The sequence below is a fragment of the Crassostrea angulata genome, chromosome 1 (genome assembly GCF_025612915.1).
Source record: "Crassostrea angulata isolate pt1a10 chromosome 1, ASM2561291v2, whole genome shotgun sequence".
NCBI lineage: Eukaryota > Metazoa > Mollusca > Bivalvia > Ostreida > Ostreidae > Magallana > Magallana angulata.
Genome location: NC_069111.1, coordinates 27,360,135 through 27,387,575, shown reverse-complemented (window position 1 = coordinate 27,387,575; position 27,441 = coordinate 27,360,135). Strand labels below are relative to the sequence as shown.

Genomic DNA, 27,441 nt, shown 5'->3' with positions numbered 1-27,441 from the left:
TCAAACGAAAGGAATTTTTTTGGTTCCTATGAAGAGAAGATGACAATTTGCGATAAATGGGAAAAGACATTAAAAAAGGAAATGCATTTTGAATGCTTTTAATTGTGAATTTTAACAACACATTTTATTCATTTATAAATTTATTTTTTAAAAACAAATAATTAATAGACTACATGTATACACAAAGAAATGTTCCAAAATATAATACACGTCTCAATAAACAATTCTCGTTATTAACTTTTAGGTTTAAATATATTTTCACAAACTTGATTGTAAAGACCATTTTACAGTCACTATAAAATATAATATTATACATAACTAATGCATTAGTCGTGACAAAAACAACTTTTGGCATACACACATCGTTTAGCACTATGGAAAAAAGTCTTAAGTTTTCAATTTTCCAGATGACAGGTCCCATTGCTTGCGAGATTAAAAGTTTCTCCAGTTTGCAGTCTCCAGTAATTTCAATTTCTTGTCCTTCCTAGTTACTTGAACTCATGGTCCTCCAAGGAAGCCGCCATAGCAAGCGAGGGCAGTTCTTTATCAAAGCCTTCTTTACCAGTGAGAAAATATGTAGGCACTGCTCCTAATCCCTACCAAAAAAAAGCCAGTAAATTAAACATTTCAATACTGAGAGGGTAAAAGGGGGATAGGTAAATGAATGGCTTGCAAAGAAAGAACACAAACACACCTTCATTGTAATTTGGCCACGATAAACAAGATGGAATCCACCAAGTTTTTCCAAAATGTCCCGACAGATTTCGCTGACATGAATGCGAAGAGCTACAAGGAAACATTACTTTGATACATATTCATTATTAACAGCTATCAAACAATGTTGTCCTGGATAAAATTGTGATTAAATGTTGGATACAATTTTGTGGTTAAATTAATGAAATGCATGATGAATAATGCGTTGTAGGTTCATACCTAATCCCGAGGACTCCATTCGAGATGCTTGATTTACTGTGTCTCCAAACAGGCAATACCGGGGCATCTTTAATCCCACGACACCAGCACACACCGGACCTGAAGATGAAGAAATACAGGCAGATGACTCTTGAAACGTACATGTATACATATTCAGAAGTGTGGGTTTATAAATGAATTTACGAACGAGATTCAATGAAAAAATTAAATTCTTCATGGAATTTAACTCCATCCCCCCGCCCACGATGGAGAAGACCAGGGTCGGGCTACTAACCACTATGGATGCCGATTCTAAGCTGTAGCTGTCTTCCAGGACGGTGTCGGATTTCAAAAGTCGCCACACTGCTTAAAAGGTCCAAGGCCATGGTGGCGATTTCACTGGCGTGACGCAATCCATTCTTCACTGGAAGGCCGCTCGCGACCATGTAGGCATCACCAATTGTCTCTACCTTAAAAGAGAACCAACAATTATTTTTTTTTAATATTGACCAACATATTTCTAAGATATTGTCAAATATATATATACAGAGGGTTTCAACTGGTTCATTGCTTAAAATAGGTAATATCCTTACCTTGTAAACGTCATAATGTTCAATGATAGTGTCAAAGCAAGTGTACAGGTCGTTTAGAAAGTTTACGATCTGGAAAAAAACCCCAGCTAAATGTTAGTGTTTAAAGTTAAAGCGATCTAAATACGGAATAAAAAGAGACAATTCGATAAGACAGCCGGAGATGTAAAGACATACCTCAATTGCACTGCTCTCTGAAGCTAACTTGGTGAACTGAACGATGTCGCTGAAGAATATGGAAACACAGTCAAAACTCTCCGGGTGAATGGGTTTACCATATTTCAAGTCGTTGGCAATGCTTCTGCATGTATATAAATTGGAAAAAAAACAGGTTAATGATTTTTTTATTCGTCTACAGATGTGTGTATCCGCTAACTTGATTTAAAATACATTATTGAAAAATTGTTCATACGGCGGAAGCATTCGATGAAGTAGTTCATCGGTCTTTTTCTGCTCTTCCTCCAGTTGGCGCGTGCGTTCTCCTACCAATTCCTCAAGATGATCAGCATATTTCTCCATCATGTGCATCATTTGGTCTATTAAGTTTGGTTTCCTGTATGCAAAATGGGGAATTTGTGTTGTTTATTTACGCCAGGTTTTGTTTTAATATATACGAGTAATGTCATGATTTTAATAATTAGAATATATAAATGTTCAACAAACCTTCCGTTGTTGGCCTGTTTTAAAACGGACACGATGGTGGCGAAGTTTGGACGAAACATTGGGATTTCCTCCCAACACATTCTCATTAAATCTAAGATTTTGCGATCTGCAGCGTTTGAAGGTACTTTTGGTCGGAAAGGCGGAGATTCCACCGTTTTTACTCGCTGCACAATTTCTGAGGAAAGAGTTGTTAAAGTTATCTTCTCGCAAAACTTTTTTCAAAAAATACATGTATTCATGTTTACGTACTAGACTAGATATTCAAGAAATATTCCGAGGAAAGAGTTAAAGATTAAAATTATCTTCTCGCAAAACTTTTTTTATAAAAATACATGCATTCATGTTTACATACTGGATATTGAAGAAATATTCTGAGGAAAGAGTTAAAGGTTAAAGTTATCTTCTTGCAAAAATTAAAAAAAAAAAAATACATGTATTCATGATTACGTACTGGATATTCAAGAAATTTTGATGTTTTATTTTTCATATACCGGTACATGTATATTGTTTCGTACTCAGCTGGTATAAATGCACACACAACAGAGGGTACATGCCATTGTATCTCACCGTATGGCTCTAGTGTTTCGTTCTCGTACGGCGTTGCACGTAACACAATCTCTTGTAGAATAATAGAAAATGAGTATATATCCCCTTTTTGAGTTCCCTTGGGAGGGACGCACACTAGTCGAAGAAGCTCCGGAGCCACCCAGAGTAATTCTAAAGCAAAACATGTTAAAGACAATTAAATTTATTTGTGTTTCTATTTTTAATTTGGCGGGGGGGGGGGGGGGGTTAGTTTGATTTTGCTGATATTCTAGGATCTTTATAAATTTACTTAGTGCGCTATTTTTTTTTAAGTTTCCTATGAAAGACATATAAATTGTGATCAATATATGTGATGAAAAAATAAAATATATTAAATGGATGTGCATAGCAAGTGAATATGTATACACGATATAAATTCATCTGTTGAGTATACCACTGTTTACGGTCAGAATTCACAAGATACATGTAATTAAGAGTTTAGATAATTTTGTTAGTGACGATAATTGTAAAAAAGGACATCAACAAAATTTACAACAATACGTATATTCATGTTGATGAATTAATAGATATCTATTAAATATTATACATCAATAGACATATATCATTTTCAATCATGCTCATGTCAAGCTGTCTGGTCAATTCAGTTGGAATTTCTAATACTAGTAAAAGGTTACATCGAAGTCTTTCCTAGGTGACAGAAGAAAAGCCCCAAAAGATAAAACATGCTGCTATGCATCGTAGTTTGTTCATGATATTAGGGTGATAACTCTGATATTTGAAGTTTTCAACTGAAGTACGTGTAATCAGACACTAGTATTTCACATCTGACAGTTCATCAAAAGAAATTCGTAGTAGGATTTGCAAAATACCTGTCCGGTCCATATTTTCCTTACGGAGAAACATTAGAAGTTCTTACTTCGCACAAAGATTAAATGAAAAATATAACTTCAATGTTCCTCCACAGACAAAAATATCTCGTGCGAATGTAAAGTTTTACAAACAACTTTAAGAACAATTGAGACAAAGTAACAACTTAAATTTGACTTTTTTCTGAACAAATGATTGTAGAGTGGACATAAATGACCTCCTTTTATTTTTTCAAGATTTTAAAGTCTGTTCCCGCGCCGTTCTAAGTGATTAAAACGGGCGTTGTTATGTTCGTGTAGCGTATCTAGCATTCAAAACAATATTTAAATCCTCATATTGCTTTTTCATCTTTTGACAAGAGTTTAGGCCAAATGGACAGAAACAAGCCAGTTTAAGAAATGTTAACATTTTGATCCTCAAATGTAAATGATGACTGCACATCTCCCTTAAAGCATTTGTCTTAGTTGCAACCTTTTTTTCAACCTTTTATCTGCAAAATCATTTATTACGTAAATTAAAACTGAGCCACAAATAATGGTAGCCATGAAATGTAATAGAAAAAAAACATAAATAAAAAATATGCAATAATAATATTATAGAAACTTCCACTTCTGTATAATTTAGCTGTACAATTATAGACAGAAAAAATCTTCCCAATGTGACCAGCATCTTTCAAATTTCCTTAGTTGAAATTTTTGAACTGCCGCATATTTCTATATCTTGTTCTTAAAACTCAAGTGATGTAAAAGCTCAACATAGTCTGGAATTCTATTCTGCTTGAAACATATGTATATGAGTAGTTGCAACTTAATAAATTTGTGTTTCTTCCGTGTATTTAAAGGGGCATGGTCACGATTTTGGACAACAATTTTTTTTTCGATTTTAATGTTTACAATGCTTCAGTAAGGCATTTTTAATAGGCAACCAAAATTTGAGTGTCATTTGTTGAGTTATAAGCGAGTTACTTCGCTATGTAAACAAAGCGTTTGTTTACATTTTGAATGTTGAAGTGAAAATTCCAGTTTTAGACCTCAAATAAATGTGTTAATCATTAGGAACTGTTTATTTATGATTAATATGAAAAAGAAAATAGACAAATCAGTTTGAAAAAGAATTTTTACTGGTATATTGAACCTATGTAAACAAAAACAGGGCACGAGCCTTGTTTACATGACGAAGAATTGTGAGCCATGTATCTTGCTTAAAACTCATCGACTGGCACCCAAATTTCATTTGATAATTAGAAATGCATTCCTAAAGCATTGTAAATAATAAAAGCAGAAAAATAAAACTTGACCAAAATCGTGACCATGTCCCTTTAATTAACAGAACATTTGAAATAGATATGTTGAGTGTAAAGATTTTGATATTTTTTTTCTTGAATATAAATGAACATGTCATTGATGCCAAATAAAACATTTTTTTCTCAATGCAGCCTTGATATTGAAAATGACTTACTGAAGCTTTCTGAATTTTTTTCGTCATCACGTGTTTTCTCGCCGTCACAGAAGTTTGGCATGGGAAAATCCCCAACTTTACACATCCACCGCGAGTCCACGTATACATTACTGGAGCGGAGTTTACCATGTGTCTCTATCACAGAGTCGTGAATGAAGGCCATTCCCTGAAACATCATGCTATAGTTCCACACATATAAATTCTTTTTATTGTTTTGTTGTATATAACCTTATTGCAAGTGTTCTGATGGTATATGATTAAGCTATTCATTAGATGAAAAGGTAAAAAAAAAATAACTCATGATAGTAGGGGTTCAAGGAAAAGTACTTACCTTAGCAATATCTGACGCAAAGGAGAGTTTGAAAATCCAGTCCAGTTTTATATTTGTATTTGATAAAACGTCCAGAAGACTACCCTTATTGTAATACGTGCTTACGATATATATGTTTAAAGGATCCACACATGCGCCCACTAAACAGAACACATTGTTGTGCTTCAATCTTCTAATCTGGAACACATCGAATTGGTCATCAATTTAAAATTATTTTGCTTCATTAGTCATCGGTTAATGAGTAATAAACAAAAATCTCAATATCATTTTAATGATACGCATTAAGAGCAATAAAATTTTCAAGAGCAAAATATCTGCAGGCATGCTCGCGAAGATATCTAAGACTATGATGATGCATTTCAAGAACGCCGTATGATACGTCTTAGTCTGAAGTCTGTCTCTTGAAACTTTCCCTAGTTATGAAAGCTAAGTGGAGAGACCAAATGGCTTGTGCATTTTTTACTATATTTGGATATGACAAAGTAATATTGCCAAAAAGAGGGATACCCGAGTTTTCTCCTCTCCCCCGTTGCTACGTGCCTGATAAATAACGTATATTGGGGTTTTTTGGGGGTTTTTTTTTGTTTGGGTTTTCTTTTACAAATGATATAGTATCTGTGTAGCAAAAAAAATTAGTCACTATATTTGATTAAATTTCTTAAATGAGTAACATATATTTACAATTCCAGTGTCTTTTTCTGTGATAACACTACCAATCTTACTTGATCACACCTATAGTCCAGTAGATTTCATAATGTCGCAAATGACATTTGCATAATTATGCAAAATAAAAATAATGTAAAAATGTTAATAGTTAAATTGTACAATTGGTGAAAAGTATGAAAATATAAGTAAAAAGAAATCATTCTTTGTATATTTCACTTTATTTTTTAACATAATTGAGAGAAATTTTTAATATTTGATAAATTGTTTAATGTATTTTCGAGATACATGTACATTACATTTAATTTCATATAAACTCGCACTCTCCCCATATAATATATTTAATCTTAAACAATTGTTAGTGTATTTATTTACAAGCAAGAGTTTCAAATGATTTCAAACACATTTTACCTTTCAAAAATACGCTTTTGTTTCTTAAATAATCATTGGCCTATAATCATTGGCCTATAACGTATCCGAGTTAATGATATGATTTTTAAAGCTTTAAAGCTATAAACTATTATTGGATTAAAAAGTGGGTTTTTTTTAAATGTAGTCTAATAGTGCCCACCACTATCAATTCCCTCTTAACACAAAAGATGGTTTCAAATAGTATAAGTACTGCTCTTAATTTTTATTTTGTTTAACTTGATTGTTGTTGGTTATTAAAATTTATAGACCCATTTTTAAAAATGTTTACAACAAACCGGTTTTATCGTGTTAATTTATAATAACATTTTCTCAATAAAAATAAGAAAGATTTCAGTATGCTAGGATGTCCTTACTTTAGCTGCTCCTAAAACACCGTCAAGTCTCATCTTAAGATGAGTCCAAAACGGATCTTAAAAGAATGCTCCTAATTTTTTTTAGGAACACACAAAGATATCATATTACAGGAAAGTTTCGTAAACATGCCTGCTGTTCTCTTGGCTCATAGGGTATGTATTTGCATACTAAAACACAAACAAAAATCTTTTTGGGATGTTAAAACAATTACTGGTTTGTGTGAACATATTTTATAACTCTGCTGAAGTACATGTACATATGTATCTCATAGACAATGCATATTCATAGAATAATAAACAATTTAGCAATTTAAATCAGTTTCTGGTTGATGCATACTTACTTCTAGCGATACTGCAAACAATATAGTAAGTTTTTTGTTTTAAAAACAAACCTGGTTGATTTCTTGAACAACAACTGGAGAAATGGCAACAAAGGCTTTGTTGACAAACTTTATGGCTACCACTTGTCCTTGGTATTTGGCAGTTTTAGTAAATATTTGCTGGCCGCTCGACATTTCTGTTTTTATACTTATTGAGTATGATCGGCTCGTTCTTCTTGTATCGTTCAAAAACGACGACTAAAAAAATAAAGTAAATTCTAATGATTTTCCAGAAATGTACGAGACTTACTCAAAAATTAGCAGAAAAGACGTTTAACTATATAACTACATGTATTGTTCACTTCTTAATTTTGAATCTGATAATAGTATTATACTTAAACTACACGGGTTGATCCTAAATTACATCTTTCTTGTGATTTCCATCTATCAAAGCGAAAATGCAACATATCTATTACATTTAGCATATCGGGCTTTTTATTCATTAATCTAGATACAAACATCGCTACGTAGTTAAACAATATGAATAGTAACGTTTCTTAATTTTTTTAAAACAGTGAGAAAAAAGTTATGTATTATTTGTTTAATAATATTGTAATACATTATTGTGTAAAATAAACATTTATAGTTTTTTTTATTATTCAAAGAAATTTCAACTTTTTTCAAAATTTGAATTAATATGGCAAAGTTTTGATAAATTTCGGTTAAATTCAAGATATGAATCATGAAATGCAATTAAGCATTGAATCATTATGTTTTGAAAAGATATAGTCTCATAACTTCAGCGGTGTGCTCATACAAGTTGAGTAACGCGCGTTATACTGATTTTCCCTTGTAACGTTGCATTTTACAGCGTTCAACGTTTGTGACGTCATAATAAAAAATCGTCATTTTAATCTTTGAGAACCCTGTCTGTGTCATTGTGCTATATCTGCAGTAGCTTTTCACACACTTAACATGTAAACTTTATTAGAATGTAAATATTAGCGTTTATCCGGAAATGAATAAGAGATGGTCAGGTCAAATCCAAAAAGGCCTGTATCTACTCTTGTTGCAAATTATAACCGCACAGATGTAAGTAACTTTATAATTTATAGTATGCAATCGGGTGTAAGTACATGTACATGCATAAATAAAAGTTATAAAACGCATTTTTCTTTGATAAATCTGGCCACCCTTTGTATTCCAGTATATGTACATATGTTTTAGAAATATAAAAAAAAAAAAGCAACGTTAGAACAAGGATGCGACTGGTTATGTCAACAACCTGGTGTCGGTATAAGTTGACGTCTCATTATACATGTACTTTCACTTTACTTTAAGTTTTGCTTTTTGTTGCTGTTTACCTTACTACAGATACTGTGGAATGTTTTGCCGGAATTGGTGTCTAAATCGATGAAAGGAATCTTCCATTCCATGTTTTCCATTTCCTCTTTTAATAGTCGTTTTCTAAAGCAAATCAGATAACGTGTTTGTTAAAGATGAGTTACTGTACTGACATTGGCCCAATCATCGATATAAAATTAATGGTTTGATGTGAAGTTAAATGGTTTACTAATAGATAGATAAAAAATATCATCAAGCAATAAAATAAAATTAAGAGCACAACTAAACCTCAAAAAGTATTCACATTCATATTTTTTTGAAAACAGGCATGCAAGGAAGATAATTACTTGCGCACGTGGAAGAAGATGATGATGCAAGTAATACAAAGGAGTAGCACCAACCCCGTCATTGCAGACACAGAAGCAACGAGATCTGTAAAAAAGGCGGGGCAAAGAGCTGTCAATCAAGTTTTCTCTGAGAGAGAGAGAGAGAGAGAGAGAGAAAGAGAGAGAGAGAGAGAGAGAGAGAACTAACATGTGTTGGAATTGACGGGAACACAGTACTCATTATCCCATCCACACTTAGGTCTTCCTAGAGGCTTTTGTGTCCCACCTCCTGGCCATCTTATCGTAACATCATGTGGATAGTTGCTTTGTATGCTAAATTACAACAGTCATTTCAATTCATAAACATAAATCATCATAACCTCAAATATTTTTATATTATCGTTTATTCACTGCCTGTGTCAGGGCAACTTTACCTGTCAAATGTTCCAACTTGAGTAAAATCCCCTTGATATATATTATATAGCGCTAACGTAGCCATTCTTGTTCCATTCTCATTGGTAGAAAAATTACCATAAGGAGCTAAAATTCAAATTAGAATTCAGAATTGGAAATGGAATAAATATTTAGATACTTGTACACAGAAACAGATATAAAGAACTGATAACTGATACACGATAAAACTTGATCAATATAGTTTTTATCACATTCATAAAGTCTTAAAGTCTACCACAACGTATATATATATATATATATATATATATATATATATATATATATATATATATATATATATATATATATATATATATATATATATATAATGCCCTTTAAATGACTAATCAAAGATCCCCTTTGCGTGTTTACTATTCATGTTCTATTTCATGATTTATACTTCGTACGCATTAAATATAAGTTTTATTGCGACGGACGATTATGGTCTGTCCCAAGATATTTTTGTCGCATATTTTCGTTAAGTATTATTTATCTTTTAATAACTCTTGGTGCAGACGATGTTTATTCAATAGTATGAAAAAATACCAAGATTTCCCATTTGAAACGTCCCCTCTAGACTAAAAGTAAAAAGTCCACGGGGATTTACCATTGATTAGGAGATTAAATTACCCGGATCATAACGTTGAAAAATTGTGCAATGTATTCCGAGTGACTTCCGTAAGGAGAAAAGACGTCAACATTCTCCATTATAAATCTCCGTAGGATATCTTGTTTTCGTTCTGTGAATTTTTACGAGGTAAAAGTGATAAAGTGTGAATGAAGTTATCTTCGAAATTTTCCCTTCCATCGAATTGAATTGCACTTCTTTCACAGGTATGTGTATTTTCATTAAAAATCGTGCAGCATTTATCTTGGGACAGACCACAGCATTGGATAAGAAGTCTCTGATGACCGCATTCTCATGGGTTCTCATGTAGTCATGTATTTAGTTTCACAAGATTATAGCTGATCCATATTTGAGCGCGTTTGTTATTGACAAAAGATAAATTGTTCTTGATGTATTTTGTTAATTTGCTCTTTACTACAGCAACACGGTTAGAAAGAGCACGTTCATATATGAATTTATGTTTACAACGTATTGTTTTTTTTGTTTGTTTTCTTAGATTGTATAATAAACTTAACATCTGCTTCCGTTTCCACATTTGATAACCTACTTGTAACTGTTACGTTCTTCATGTTTTGTATCATTTTGGAAACATTTTTTGGAGTGTATCCTTCCGCCAAAGTTGCATTTAGAGCTGTCGCATACAGGTACAAAGCGTCCGACAAAAGGTGTAATCCAATGCCATTCTAAATTGTTAAAAAATAAAACCAATAAACGCCAAATGTATATAGATAACATTTTATAAAAATATGTCATGCATCAGCATTATTTCGTTAGTTACTAGAACATGTATACTAATGGAAAAAGCCATTCCGAATAAAAAGCAAATCTTTTTAGCAATTGTGTGGATTTTCAAATGTTTGTATAAGTAAATAACAAAATTACAAATGATGAGTAAGATCATAGATAAATGTTACAAAAAAACACATCATATACTGTGGAATCATTTAAATTCATGGGGACCCATTTTCGTGGATTGTGGATTTTTTTGCTTATTCTTGGGAATGTTAATTCGTTGATGTGTCAGTTTTCAGTTTCAATAAGAAAAGTAACCATTTTGAAGTTTGTTTTCGTCGAGAATGTAAATTCGTGGGGGAGATCTACCGACGAATACCACGAAAGTTGAGCCACAACGAATTCTAATGATTCCACAGTAAATCGTTAACGATTACCACACTTTAGAATTACTCCATGTAAAGAACAAAAACTTGAAAATGAAATGAAAACTTTATCATCATGCGGCATAATTAAAACATCGGCGACTTGACATTTTTGCATTACATTTAATACAGACATGCAGTGGAATAATAGGATTGTTTTCGGACACATGAGAACAATAAAGATCTCTAAAACAATTACTCAACGACTGTTTCATGATGATATACTAAAGCAAACTGATCTTGGGAAATATACGTGCAGTTACAAAAACAAGAAATTCTTAAGGTGTGCAAATATGACTCAATTACTTCAACGGCAAGGAAATCAATTGCATTAATTCACGGTGGAAAATATTAACTACCAAGAAAAAAAAATCGACTGAGACAAAAAGTGCTTAAAGGAGCGTAAATAATAGCTATTTAATATGTCAAAAAACTCAACTGAAGAACGTCACTGCAACTAAAACATTCGTACTCGTCACAAGTCACCAATAATTAGCTCGACTTTTCAAAAGTTGCAATTTCAAGACTGAAAAGTTGCTTTGTCAAAGAGAAAGAAATACATATATCAGGCAGATGTAAGGGGTTACACTATTTACATGCAATTTCATCGAGGCGATGCATCAAAATATTAAGGCCTTATAATCAAAAAGGGTTTCATATTTTCTTTTAAGATTTAATTAGTAGAAAAAGAAATTTTAAAAAACCCTGATTTGGGCGGTTGATCGAACGGTGATTCATTAACATTCCTAAATGACCACAATCAGTGAACAATAAAGTTTTCATCATCATCGATTCATCAGACAATGTCATTTTTTAAACTCCTAAGCAAAGTTTAATTCGACGTGGTGCCTGTTTTTCTTTAATACTTACTCTACCAAATATTCTGCTGTCATGAATAATATTCATCTACAATATACGTGTATATTGTTAACGATACCAGTCAATATTACAAATTACTTTAGTTTGATACTTTAAAACGTTAGATTATACATAGAGAATTATCCATGGCAAAATCTTTAATACACCAAATATCAACCCACGTTTTTATAATCATTTTTATTCATATGATCAATAGATTTCTGTAAAGTAAATATAACCAGTGGCATGTATAATGTTTTATAGATGGCTAGATGTTTTATGATTTATTAATATAATAAAAAATTGATTTTTCTGAAAGCTACAAAAAGACAGACTTTTTTAAGTAGAAAACTAGAGTTTTTAATTATATTTGTGATCTTCACACCACACATAACGGACGGCAAAAACGTCAGATGACCGCGATGAAAACCACTTGCAACAAATAACTGTAAGATAATAATTATAACATGTATTCAAGCGCTCGGGTTAGGCATTACAAACCAACATATTTAGAACATACAGGGTGTCCCAGACGATCTGATACCATTTACTTTTTAAATAAATTTTGATTAGATTTATTTTAAAAAAAAATCAAATGCATTTTTATAAATTTATATGATGTAATTTTTCACTCAACAAATTTCATAAACATTCATCAAGATTTGACAAATTGGGTGTTGTTAATAAAATCACAACAAATTTAAAGAAAGTGCTCCAAATGACGTCCTTTTTTATCAATGACGACGTCAGGTCGATGAATAAAATTCTTCACAACAGGCACTGTACGGGTCCCATTTTTCAAAGTTTGCTCACGATATAAACAATCTGTTACTTGTTGAATTGCTTTTCTCCAGGGTATTCTTTTTTTTATAATTTGTACAACTATATCTGGAGTGTATGTTTGAAAATACAGTTTTAAACCGGAAGATGTCTGCTCTCTTGTCCTATTTATCTTAATTGAAATTCAAATTAACTAATGAAGTATGGTGCAACTTTGTGACATCATAATTTAAACAAAAGCACGTTTTTCTCCCAATTTTTTGTTATGGAGAAAATTATAAGATTTTACTATTTATTTGAGTCACAATTTAAAGGTTTTGACCAAATTTTATTTTATTTATACGAATTTCAAATGGTATCCGATATTTTGGGACACCCTGTACTAGGAATATGTAAAAGCATGCACCATATAAAAACATGATGAAATTATAAAATTTAATGCACTTACATTGCTATTTATAGGTGGTATAGGTTATGTTACAGGAGATATGGCTTTTGTTACAGTATAGAGGGTAATAAATAGAATAGTTACATGTTATCACTTACAACGGTGGGTAATATAATCTATGGAAACAGGAAATAATCACAATACATTTAACCATATCTGACATTTACACTTTCTTTTTTAATATGTTGAATACGATAAAGACAATACTTTAATTTATGTCGACTTAACTTAAAGAATACAGATTTCTTCTTACTTAAGTGACATCATTTTATGCACCTCAATCAAAAGATTTTCAGTAATTACTGTTTACTTTAAACGTATAACATTTGGCTGAATTCTTTTTAGAGTTTTTGGCGGAAAGCAACTTCCGCTAATTCTTATGTACATTGCTACATGTAAATGCCATACACGTGTATAAGAATAAGAGCATCCAGAAATACGCTAATTCAATCTTTAAAAATCAATTTCCGCCAGATATCATTCACGCCTTTTATTATCCGTTCACAGTATATTTTTCTTGAAATTATAGAAGGACTACCATTATATATTTAAAAATACCACTCATTTGCCTTAGCATGTGCACTATTGAAACAGATAATGACAATTTGTAATTGTTCTTATAATCAATTTTATTTCAAGATCTCAAAACAATTACAGTTCGTCTGTCAACGCTTTGCTTTACGGAGCCCTGTGCATATAATTACTAAGATATATTGTATTCAGTATTGGGTCAAATTGTGAATTGTACACAAACTCAAAATTTTGGTCAAATTCAATTTTACTGTTTTTATTATTTTCAATGCTTTAGGAATGCATTTCCAACGATCAAGTGAAATTTGAGAGTCAGTCGTAGAGTTATAAGCAAGATACAAGGCTCACAATTCTTCGTCATGTAAACAAGGCTCGTGCCCTGTTTTTGTTGACGTAGGTTCAATATACCAGTAAAAATCTTTACCAAGCTGATTTGTCTATCGTCTTATTCATTTTAAGCATAAATAAAGAGTTCTTAACGTTTAACACATTCATTTTAGGTTTAGAACTAGAATTTTCACTTCAACATTCAAAATGGGAACAAAAGCTTTGTTTACATAGCAAAGAATTGTAAGCTATGTAACTCGCTTATAACTCAACGGATGATACTCAGATCTTGGATGCCAATAAAAATACATTACTAAAGCATTGTAAACATTAAAATTGGACAACAAAATTTTGACCAAAATCGTGACCATGCCCTTTTAATTCCGTACTTGACTAAGCATTTCTGTCGTAATAGTTTTTTAAAAAGTTGAACATGAGCTTACAATGTGTACTCTTTCAGATTCGCCAGATATAAGTAAATAGTTAAAAAGAGTTAGCACAATGATATATCATATTTTAATTGTTTTTTCATCCACAAATTGAAAAAAGTTAGTACAGTACGGATACAACATTGTACTAACTTTTTCTATTTGTGGAAGAAATACTTTCCTCAAATGATCAATACTTAAACTCTAGTGCGAAACATGTACATGTATATACATATATTGCTCGCCGTTTAGCCAAAATAATGCTCGAAAATGGCTAATCATTAATCATATTCTTCGAACATAAAGGCAACTTAGTACAGTGTACTTAACTAATAAAAAGTTATTACAAAGTTTACGGATTTATCCTTTTCTTTTATGATTATTTGAAGCATGTACACTATAAAACTTTAATTTGACCCTAGGATGCGATTATTTCTTCCTAAAAAAAAAAAACCCAAATAATAAACGATGTTATTCAAAATTTTAGAACCCTTTCAATAAAATTATTTCATACATCAGTGTGTAGGATCAAAGTTTAAATATGTCTGCCTTACTTTTGGTCGTTCCGTGGTGACTTCCTCATCATGTTGGTTCTCGCCGTGATCAGCGTGTTCAATGTGGTTCACTGAAGACATTATATCAAATGTAAAATCCAAAACTCCTGTGATGAAAAAACATCTACATTTAAAAATACTATTGATCTATCAAATCGAACAATAATTAAGAACGGCTTGCCAAGTGGGTTTTCATTCATCAATTACTTGGGTACTAGCTAAATATATATTTAAAAATGGTATTATCAGGATCACAATCTAATCGCTAAATAAAAATACAAAGAAGAAGAGCCAGATTTAAACTTAAGAAAATTCTGTAAATATAAGATATTCCATGATTTATTGAATTTTCTCTTTAAACATATGAATCGTATGGTTCTTAGTTATAAACAATACATAATAGGCATTTGACGTAACATTTTATTTTTAATAAATGGGTAGATAAGTTCCTGAACTGTACTGCAGACAATTCATGTCCTAGCCAAATATAAAAGGAACGTTTCTGACTATGTACATCGGTTACTCACTGATAACAAAAATAATTTTGTTAAACATCTAGTAATCACGGCTTTCCGAAAACTTACGCAATAGTAATACATGTATTTACATCAGTGATATTTTTTTTTAATTTATATTTTTAACATGACTTTCACAACTTTGCTACACATTTCTTTCATACAATATACATACAAGCATAATTATATGATAATTCACTGTGTTGTGAATTTTTTTTAAGTGAGAGTGAGAAAGAAAAGAACATATAGAGTGAAATACATGTAACGTGCATATATACAAAAACAAAAGGAAAACAAATGATTTAATAAATATGACTATGTCATCATTTGTCCATTTAACTATCGCTTTATCACATAAAACAATCTTTAGGCATAAAATTAAAACATATCACACAAGGTATTTCATAATTTAATTTCAAAACCAGAATCGTTTCTGCTCTTTACGCTCAATGAGATTTAATTTTCACATACTCCCTGAGACGCTTCCACAAAGCTGATTATCAAATTATACTTTAAAGGGGCACGGTCACGATTTTGGTCAAATTCTCTTTTTCTGTTTTTATTAAAGATGTTTTTCTAATGATCATATGAAATTTGAGGGTCGGTCGTAGAGTTATAAGCAAGATACAGGGCTCACAATTCTTTGTCATGTAAACAAGGCTCGTGTCGTGGTTTTGTTAACATAGGTTCAATATACCAGTAAAAAATCTTTCTCAAGCCTATTTGTCTATCTTTTTAATCATTTTAAGCATAAACTAACAGTTCTTAACGTTTAACACATTCATTTTACTTCTAAAACTGAAATTGTCACTTCAACTTTCAAAATGTAAACAAAAGCTTTGTTTACATAACAAAAATTTGTTAGCTCTGTAAATCGCTTATAACTCAACAAATGACATTCAAATTTTGGTTGCCTATTGAAAATATCTTACTGAAGCATTGTAAACATTAAGTTCGGAAAAATAATGTTTTGTAAAAATCGGGACTATGCCCCTTTAAATTTCTTTTCGTACATTCATTCTTTTTTTAGTCTGAGAAAATAGGTATTATTTTTAAAAAAAAAAAGTTGTTTGAACATAAGCATAATTGTATAATACATGCAAGTCTGACAGAAATATCTACTAGTATATTGTATTTGATTTTACACACAAGTCAAAACTTAGTTAACATGAGTTGTTTGTTCTATTGTAAATTTGTAATGCGGTGTACATGTATCTAATACATCGAAATAATAACGGGAAATAAAAGGGACCAAATTCAAACTTCAAGAAAATTTGAGAATGTACTTATTACTTCTTATGCAAATATGAAAACTCCAAGAAAGAAAGTATCAGGAAGGGGTTCATTCAACTGAACACGCGGAATCAGCGGAATTTTAAAATCATTAAGGAAAAATTGAAAAAATGATATAAAATCAATAGCATCCTTATTTCAAAGCGACAGCTGCAGAAGTCTATTTTATAAACCTATTACCACTTGGGTTGGCTTTTTCCACCTAATAGAACACCATCTACTTATTAAAATTGAATGAAATATCTATCTTAAAGTTGGTGAAGATGCACTGCCTCAAAAAAATTTTATTGTCATTTTTTTAAAAAAACAGGATATCAGCATACGTTTAGAAAAGAATCATTTGCTGGATTCAATTTAGGCCCCGCTTTCCCGCTTACACTATGCATCGCTTATCTCAGTTTTCTATTCATATTATTTTTCAAGCACGACAGAGTCCATTGTAAATTAATTAACATTTTAGATCTAAGATTGATGCAAGAAATCAAAACTTACATTTATTTAGTCAGAGTTCATCGCATGAAAACTAGAAGCAGTCAGTAATCCTGAAAGGGACATGGTCACGAGTTTGGTCAAAAACAATTTTTTTTTTTAATTTTAATGTTTACAATGCTTCAGTAAGACATTTGTAATAGGCAATCAAAATTTGAATCATTTGTTGAGTTATAAGCGAGTTACAAAGATCACAATTCTTCACTGATGTAAACAAAGCTTTTGTTTACATTTTGAACGTTGAAGTAAAAATTCCATTTTAAGATCTTACATGAATGTGTGAAACGCTTAAAACTGTTTAATTGTTCTTAAAAAGAATCAAAAGATTATCAGATAAATCAGCTTGAAAAAGATTTTTTACTAGTATATTGAACCTATGTAAACAAAAACAGGGCACGAGCTTGTTTACATGACGAAGATTTGTGAGCCCTGTATCTTGCTTAAAACTCATCGACTGGCACACAAATTTGATTTGATTATTAGAAATACATTACTAGAGCATTGTATATAATAAAAACAGAAAAATAAAATTTGACCAAAATCGTGACCATGCCCCTTTAAACGAATGAGAACGACACACCCAACCATTTTCCCGAGTGTTTACAACATTCCGATGTGTCAACGGTTAAAATACTAGTAAACCCCGGTAAGTAAGATTCTGGTAAATGCCGATATCCGTTTTATAAAATGTGTTTCCTTGTCTTTCATACATTTCTTCTTTTTTTTCAAATATTCATAAAAGGTTTAAATTGATTTTGTCAAATTATGTGTTAATTTATACTTTTCATCCCTCCAATACTTTTAAATAGGAATATTGAAAACGGTCTACTCTTTGGACTGTTGTTAAAACAGGTATTTGGCTTCCTCGTTTCTGTAACAATATTTAATTTTTTTTTTATTCTTTAACTCACTTTGCATGAGTTATTCATGAGGAGGTTAAGGAGAGGTGACAATATCAACTGCAGGTTATACCATTTTATTTTTCTGCAGGACATTTTACACTAAACAAAAGATGAAAGAATTCGGTAGCTATTTCTGTTTTTCTAAGCTTTAACAGTTTAACAAAACACTTTAGCTATTCTTAATGTAAAACATCTAAAATATTTGTGTAGCTGTGTATAAAAAATTAATACAAAGGAAAAATACCTTCAACATTTGCACAAGGCACAAAGTACAATTACGTGTACGATGGCTGTCATCTTCATCCGTTTCAATAAATAAAAACTTTCAGGCTAAACAAATCCATAATTGACATCCTGATTTACATATCGCTCCATTAGTTCTCTAATCGGTGCACGTAAAGTTTGTCCTAACCTAAATGCTTTTTTTTCGCTAGCTAGTTGATGTGAATTTCAGTTAAAGCACACAAAGGTTAGATCAAAATGGACCAAATTACATCGTATGTGCTTAGACAATCTTTGATACGTCCCCAAGAACTCCAAAGTTGTAATCATTTATAACCTTTTGAAACTATTAATAATGGAAAGTACGAGCTATGGCGTAAAGAGGAATTCACATTCTGATATTCAAGACATTTTTTTTCTCAAAAATAGATTAAAGACTGTTCACATTGTATATCAAAGATATTTTTCTGCATACTTCGAAAACCTTACATAAAATTAGTTATCTTTGTTTACATTTTTATTCAAAATTCTAATAAAGATAATTAATTTTGAGGTTCGAAAATGTGTTTTTATATTGATATTGAATTTGAACTTAATATGTGAATACACATGCATACATATAACATACATATATATAGCTTACAATAAAATGAATTTCTGACAGCAAAAAAGATAGTTTTTTCTGTTAGATAATTGTTAATTATATTCACAATTCACAATTAATTATAATTTAATAATCACTAAGCAAATTAACAAATTTTTGCATATTGTTTGTTGTAGTATTGAAGTCAAACTCAATTTTAATTTCAAGATAAAAATTAAAATGAAATAGATTTTGATAAGACACGCTTCTTTTAAACGTTATTTTTTGTTTGTTTTCTGGTTTTTTAAAAAAAATTTTAAAATGATTATGGCGCAATTACTGCCACAATTGAGAGAAATATAATTCAAAAGTCTAAAAAAAAAAAAAAGTGCGATGTAGAATTTAAAGACATAACTTTATATGTGAAGGGTCGAAGAATGATTTCAATGTCGTCAAATTTATCATCATCAAATTAAAGGAATTAAAGTGTAATGGATTTATTGATTTTTTCGTGCTCAGTTGCCGTCACTTGATCAGGATTTACCTGTATATTTGCATGACATTATTTTCATTCATAAGCAAAGGTGCATGGTTATCCCCAATCTGTATTCTTCCCAAGAAGTTATTTAAGGAAAACTTTTCTTTTTTTAATTGGTTAATATGGCTTCGAGGGTAACAAACATTGTAGGTGACTGGATAATAACCGATTGTAACTGGTTTATTTTTCCTCAACGTTGACTATTGGAACAGCCTATATAAACAGAGGGTTCACATTTTCCCCGCATTGTTCTGATGTGGTTTGTTGAACATGCTAGGGCCAATAAGCACATAAAATTGTCAATGATTAAGGCGGTAAGATCCGGTTCTGTCATTTATTTATTCATAGTCTATCAACTAATATTTTTCTAATGAACGAAAACAGAAAATACTTGGTGGTTGTTAGCATCGAAAAGAAACGATTGATGAACTCTTCAATATTCATTGGCTTGATACTCCATTGAGACTTACACTATGACTGTTCAACTGCTCTCTCTCTCTCTCTCTCTCTCTCTCTCTCTCCAAAATTGCCTGACTTATTTTTAAATCATAAAGTAGGAACTTAGTGATTTTTTTATGAGGATCACGTGACTTCTTACCGTCAGTTACGTTCAGGGGACATATCAGATCGGAGTCGTGAAATGCAAGGTCAAAGTCGACAGTAAGAAATGCATATTCTCCATTCAGCAAGCCTAGATCATTAGCTGCACACAATAATCCTACTATATCGCGTGGATACGCATATATCAGAAACACTGAAACAAAAAGAAGTTTTTTACAATTAATTTTTAATGTATAATCCATACAAATTCCACCTATCATAATTATAACCTCTTTTTCATGTATTCATATCCTGATCTTCTACGAATTTAGGGACCTCACTTCCCGAAGACACTCTTGATGTATTTCCACAGAGATAAAAATCTGACCTGACAGAATACAAGTAATGTATTTTTTTAAATTGTAGATTATATTGAATCTTTGATATGTTTGACACTGCATCTTTGAGAGCTGCAAAAAATGTCAAATTTGACACTGGCAGTATCATCGTTCATTGTATTACTCGTTTATTGTTTGCTCCAAGAAAAACATTGTAAAATTAATGTTAAAGATAGTATACTTCACAAAATTACACAGCATAGTTTTAGCATCGTAAAACAAAAACATTGGAGACAACTTGACTATTTTTTGTTTTTATTTCATGTACATTTATCTTAGGAGAGAGAGAGAGAGAGAGAGAGAGAGAGAGAGAGAGAGAGAGAGAGAGTTTATACCTCTTGTTGTGTACGATTCAACTTTTAAATGATGCTTCAGATATATTGGATCGTTATAAATAGACAGTAGGTTAACATCATATCCTTTCTTTTCTAGTACTACCTAAAATGAAACATCGAAACTTATTTCAAATATCCCGAAAAATAGATGTAGCTCATACCAGGCAAATAATATTTTCAATCTTGTTGAAAGTGCAATACGTTGATTTTTTTAGACATGTCTCATAAAATATTTTAGTTAAGGTCAGACGACACGTTCCTCAATTTTATATAACTCTTTCCAGGAATTTGTTGATGGTTTACTACTATTTTGACAAGCTTTCTTGCAAAAAATTAGGGTACCTTACCAGGCATTTCTGCAAAATACTAGAGTATGCAATTTCCTATACTAGTATAATCTTCTTGAAAATACACTTGAATTGCTGATATAAAAATAAATATACATCTACAGCACAGTAAAATACACTTTATTGGAACCCTATCTCGGCCGGGCGGGGCTTTGAACTCACGACCTCTAGAACCTATACGCTTCTGGCAGTGAGCGGCCACGGTTCTAACCACTCGGCCATCTAGACACATAACCACATTCAATTTAATTTTAATCATTTTCAAAATAATTATAACATTAATATTTTTTATTGGAACTCTTTATTACGAGGAGATACGAAAAAGATTCTTGAGGAACGTGTCGTCTGACCTTGGCGTAATTATCTAATGCAGTTTTTCATACAAAAATATTGTTCCTTGAATGCTTTTCCTATGTGTGCTTCAAAGTAGATAGAAGCATATTTCGTGATATAAGAAGTTTTGGTCAGAATTTCCTTTTTACAGAGAAATAAAACGCTTAATATTAACAAGAATCTTATTATGTCTATTTTGATTTAAGAAATTCAATCTCTTCCGTTAAATAACATTTGAGACTGCAAAATATACAAAGAGACGAAAGAAACCACTGTTTTAATTAACTTTTCAAATTTTACGTTTGATGTCTGAGATGGAAGAGGAAATCATTGATGTCTTAGACGTTTGTACTTTCAAATAGTAACTTCATCAAAAAGTCTGGCTTTTATGCCCTCTAACCATCAAAACCTTAAGGGTACAACCACCCCCGCTCGGCCATGTTTAACATACATGATAAGAAATAATTCATGATACATTTTGATACGTGATCTTTTTTTCTTCAAAATATCAAATTGTTATCATTTAGATAATTTCTGTTATATACTTTTATGAAACAACAAAGAAAGTGTGTTTATTTTTAAAAACACACCTTTCACAAAATCAATATAACAGAAAGAATCTATAATAAAAGTTTTCGAATAACTTGAATAAAAAAATCACTTTTTAATTTTTTTATGGCATTTATTGCTTATATATTAATATAGATTTTTTATCCACTTAAGTAAGTTAACAGGGTTTTTTTTTTTTAAATTTAAAAAATTTGTTTTACATCAAAGTGTTCTGCCGACTCCCGCCAGATTTTCTCCGTTCCCTCCGCTATGATAAGGCGATTCCATCCAAAATGTTTGATAGTGTCTTCAATGAATGTCTCCATCTCTCTATATGGCGTGGAAACTCGAGCAAACGTAGAAAAGAGAGCATTGTCCGACAGCAACTTCTCGGCGCATCCAAAACTAATCATCGGAAGGTTCCATCTTTTGGCTAAATGACCAGCAGCTTCACAAACCTCATCACACACGGGGCCTGTGGCGAGACATTGATAAAGCAATTAACATTTAGCCTGAATGTTGCGTGCAAAAAGAGTGAAATAAGATTTGTTTGATTTAAAGGCTGTCTTTTACTACTTTAGCGTCATATGTTACCATTTTCTGTAACAACACATGCTTCTCTTTTTTTTATATTCTTAACACTTTCTTATTCATTATATCAATTATTTTTTTGGTTATAAATTTTACGATATCAGCATCCTTTTAATGTGATGCATTATTTCCTAGCATCCATTACAACATGCTTTATTTATATATCTGGATAGGTTTTTAGCCTAAAGGTATTAAATCTTCAGTTCAGTTCTCAAGTAAGGATAGTCAAATAAATTCAAACATAATTAAGCGAGAAAGAAAAATTCATAGCATGACTGTGTGTCATTGGTTATTAGCTCTGTTGGAATCGACGTCACCGTCACTTGATTAACGTATCTATAAAACCTTGGTCTTTTTAATTTCATACTACAGTCAATAAAAATAATCAATGTATGGAGGAAACAACACGCATAGATAGATAGATAGATAGATAGATAGATAGATAGATAGATAGATAGATAGATAGATAGATAGATAGATAGATAGATAGAACACCTGTATGCAACTCATCCATAAGTATAAACGCACAGATTTGTTTGCTTAAGTTCTTTGAAAATAGTTATTTTCTCTATATATGCCGGATATTTTTTTAATGAAAAAATAAAAATGGCAATATCATTGTGGTTAAAATAAATAGTTTGGTTAATATATAAGCAAAATTGAAAATACTACATTTCAAAAACTAGAGATTTGACAATTTAAACACAAGAAAATGTCAATATGTAATAATTTTGCAAATAAAACATATTAATAGTATTTAAACCATTTGTTTCCAGTATTTCAGCTTTATAAAGAAAATTCACCGTCCGAATATTGATGAATATTGATGAAAGATTTTAAGCCTTACGCAAGTATGACTTACCAAAGAACAATCAAGTTTTAATGACAACAGGCTTCAAATATGAAAATGAACGAAACAATACTAGTTTTCCTTTTTACACGGGGTATACAAATGTAATAGGTCATAGACGTGTTAATTTTTCTATCTTGTAGACAAAATGTTTTGTAAACCATGTTATCAAACAGTTTTCAATAAGAAATTTGATGTTAATCCTATGGAATGGAAAAACATTTACAGATGTAAATTTTAAGATTTTTTATGAACATAATAGAAAGGTTATATCATTAAATACATTTATTTCATATATGGCATACAGGATTTAAAAACATTAATTGTACTCTAAGTTCCTTAGATAAAATAAACTACAATATACTTAGTCATATCAATTCTTCAAACGTATTTTATTCATCTGTTTTGAAAAAACTTTATATTTTTGAATGACAATACAAAACCCTCTTCTTCGAGAAAGTTGTAACAATATTTATATTTTGGGTAAAATTGCGTTAATTTTATTTTATAAATATAAGAATCAATAGTTTGTTGGTGGGTTTTTTGTATCGACAATAATTGCGTTATGTTAACCATTTGCCGAATGCATTCATTCAAATTATCAAGTTCCATAATATGGGTATAAAACAATGATATCTTATGATGAATAAATCACTTCTAATCATACTTTTTGGCTAAATTGCCACCTACATTTGTTTCCTGGCAGCGTCCTCTGGGAATAAGTAATATATAGAGTACATTTTAACGAGTGTATCTTCAGATAACAGACGAGGGGGCTTGTCCCCCGAGTCTGATATCTGAAGATGCACAAGTTAAAAAGTTACTCTATATGTTTTGTATCGTTGTTTTCAATGCACTGAGTTGCCCATGATCTATCAAAATTTTATTATGTTCCATTTTATATGACCAATGAAAAAGAGCACGTGATTCTAGAAGTTAAGCGTAATACATTTTATGAAAGTTCCATCTACCTCGCCCTTTTAAGCAAAAATGCCGCGGATGACGGTTGTGAATTTATGCTCTCGCAATTCTTAGGATATAGTTGAAACCGAATTTCTTAAGTAAATTAGGAAACCTGAACATTCACAATCTGTTGATATGCATCTCCGGGATGAAGATCCTAAACAGAATTACTTGTAACGGCGCTTTGTTTTAGATGTACATAAACAGAATGGCAGTGAATTTTCTTGATGAACATGGCGACCTTATTGCCGTTTTCGGCAAAGTTTTAGATGTTTGCATGAAGGAATTATTATCAAAGGGCTCAGGTACCAAAGTGCGACAAGTTGATTCGATAATGCCGGAAGATAAGGAAAAAAACTGGACTCGTGGAGTACACCGGATTTAGATAATTGTGTATTTCATTTCGAGCCATAATTAAGTGGCTGTTTAAGCAGTAAAAAATGATAAGTTCATGAATTTGTAAATGATAAATACAATTTTCTTATTTTTTGCTACTCTTTATTTTTTTTTTTAAAGTGTGATCTATCACAGATACATCACATTAAACTGTTGTGTATCAAGGAAAAATGAATTGCTGACATCAAAGGAAAAGCTCACAAACAATGATACAAGATGTAAATACCTATAAAACACGATTACTCTATAGGTAGCAAAATAGCAAGATAACTCCTCCATACAGGGGATATAATTGCATATCTCACTTATATGATAAGAGACTTCAAATCAACATCTTTAATCTCATCCAACAAAAGGAATGTTTAATCTCATCCAGCATTTATATACAGACATCTTAAATCTCATTCGACGATGCTGCTACATCTCTTGTTATGTGACAACCAGCCAGAATTGAGGTATTGATTATTGAAGTCAAATTGAGCACAAACAATCTTTATTACTTAATCCATGCTGAGAGAAATTGGCAACATTAAAAATATTTCCAGCATTGATTAGAGCATCTCTGCACTTAACACAGTCTACGCATGAAAGCAACTATATAAGATGAGAAATATGCCAGACTCCGAGAATTACATTTTTGACTTAAGGTTGCCGCCTCCAGTTTCCATTGCGCTTGGTTTAGCGTCATCTAGCAAAATATAGTGCTACTATAGCTTTTATGAAATTGTTTTGATAACATTAATGAAACTGAACACAATAAAAATATAAAGATAGATTATCTTATGAACTTTTATAAAACGAATTTACCGTAGTTTGGAAGGTGATTAACGGGGGCATTTTATCTGCTCTGCTCTCTATGACATGCATATAAAACATTATAAATATAAATGTCATAGAGAGCAGGCTCCACCGTCACCAGAATTTATAAATCCCTCATCTCATTCCTCATCTTAAATCTTTTAAAGAAAAGTGCATAAATTTGAGGTTAAACCTCAGACTCGAGGCTGAGTATTGACTTAAGGAAAGTTAGTGACGGCGGAGCCTGAGCGGATAAGATGCCCCTGTGGATGATTGTTTCCATTGCGCTTTTATGACGTAATGAAAGCGATGTAGGAAAGTTGTAGGGGTAAGTTTTAGAAATGACAATAAAAAAAGGAAAAAGTGTATGTTTTACCTACAGAAGTGTAGTGTCTTATTATTTTTGTAATTTCTTAATGAATCTAATGCAACTTCAACGTTTGTGTCAGTTTGTTATACTTCAAGTAAATAGATATAAATCAGATTGTGGAATCGTGTTTTTTTTTAATTAAAAAAGTAAAAAATGATATTGCAAATTTGGAGGAAATGCCTGATGTAGTATTTCTATAAAATAACCTGATACCAAGTGCAAAAAATGTCAAATCGTCATATTAATGAACATTATATATTTTAGTTGATCCATTAAAAAAAGAACAGAATGTAGATTTTCTTGAAATTTCTCAAATAAGCGTTGGAATATATTACATACAATACATGTAGTTATGCTACTGAAGTTTTTACGGAGAAAATTTTTTTTAAAAAACCCAGACCGGCTTCTTTTAAACTAATATTAAACCAGAATCGTTGTATATTTACTTATCTGGCTTTTTCATAGGTAGTTTTCACTTGCTCTTCATCATTTGGGAAGAATGTATGTTACATATGTAAAGTTGGGAAAAGTGTATGGTTTTAAAAATGTATATTTTAATCTTTGCAAGAAAACAGGAAAAAAAATTGAGATGATAGGTCAAAATGTGTATAAAAATTGAAATACCACATATAAAGAAATATACAAACATTGGCAAAATACTGTAAAAGTGGTTATTTACGAATGGAGGAAATTTACACTAGTTACGCGGTAAGTTTGAAACCGCGTTAAATACCAACTCGTGTAAAACTTAAGAGTGGTAAATCACGCAAATGCGTATTTACTACTCATGTTTAATGTTTGAACATAGAAAACGCGTACTTAACCACCAGCGTAAATAACCACTTTAGTAAGCAAACAAATCATGTATAGTTACATATCGTAATGCAATTTGACAGATTTAGTTACTTACCTATGAAAGTGTCGATTTCTTTTTCAGCCCCTGATTGGAAGTCCATGATGGCCACCAATTCATAAAGCCCCTGTCCAATGTCACAACCAGTGTCCCGAAATTTATAGATGAAATTGACATCGTGTTTTTGAATTTCAGAAAACCTTGAATCACCTTTGATTAAAAGAAAGGAATCCTCCACCAAATGATACATACTTTCACCCAAAACTCTTGCACCCGTTAATGGTGCCAAAATTCCTACTGTAACATTCAGACCAGACGATGTATTTCTAAGGATTAATGAAGAGAATACTATGAATCGCATGGCAATGAAAAACATTTTTAAATGGTTTTATTATAAACCTGGCGAAGTTGTTTGCCATTGAAGACTCAAAGAAGCAAGACCAATAGACATGAAATGCACATAGATCTTGTATATATAGGGTCGGAAACTATCACATCATTAACAATGCACCAATAAAAACTAAGTAACCATTCGTTCGTTGTCCATGGCATTTATACGCTTCTCTCTTTTCAACATCCAGTAATGGCTTGCCTCGCACAAGTGGTT

The 27,441-nt window shown here is 31.4% G+C and overlaps 1 protein-coding gene across 2 annotated transcripts; it reads right to left on the bottom strand.

Moving 5' to 3' along the window:
- Nucleotides 1-123: 123 nt before the first annotated feature.
- LOC128163865 (atrial natriuretic peptide receptor 1-like) lies at nt 124-27,441 on the bottom strand. Of its 2 annotated transcripts, XM_052827576.1 has the most exons (23): nt 26,892-27,441; nt 22,235-22,488; nt 20,785-20,887; nt 20,110-20,265; nt 14,970-15,076; nt 13,228-13,245; nt 10,434-10,569; nt 9,240-9,345; nt 9,014-9,138; nt 8,827-8,911; nt 8,500-8,602; nt 7,208-7,393; nt 5,368-5,544; nt 5,037-5,202; nt 2,733-2,882; nt 2,166-2,340; nt 1,915-2,055; nt 1,680-1,803; nt 1,506-1,574; nt 1,208-1,382; nt 934-1,032; nt 695-786; nt 124-596 (listed from the first exon to the last, which is right to left on the bottom strand). In XM_052827576.1, exons 1-23 carry the CDS (start codon nt 27,208-27,210, stop codon nt 489-491), a joined length of 3,174 nt encoding a protein of 1,057 aa, XP_052683536.1. In that variant the 5' UTR covers nt 27,211-27,441; the 3' UTR covers nt 124-488. The 2 variants fall into 2 exon arrangements, with proteins under 2 accessions (XP_052683536.1, XP_052683610.1); XM_052827650.1 differs by lacking the exon at nt 13,228-13,245.

Bases quoted from the DNA above. Each gene is read 5' to 3' on its own strand.
- LOC128163865 (XM_052827576.1), bottom strand. From the start codon at position 27,210: ATGTTTTTCATTGCCATGCGATTCATAGTATTCTCTTCATTAATCCTT. The intron at 22,489-26,891 runs GTAAGTAACTAA...GTCTCGCCACAG, and splicing joins AGAAATCGACACTTTCATAG to GCCCCGTGTGTGATGAGGTT. The intron at 8,603-8,826 runs GTAATTATCTTC...GATTTGCTTTAG, and splicing joins ATCTTCTTCCACGTGCGCAA to AAAACGACTATTAAAAGAGG.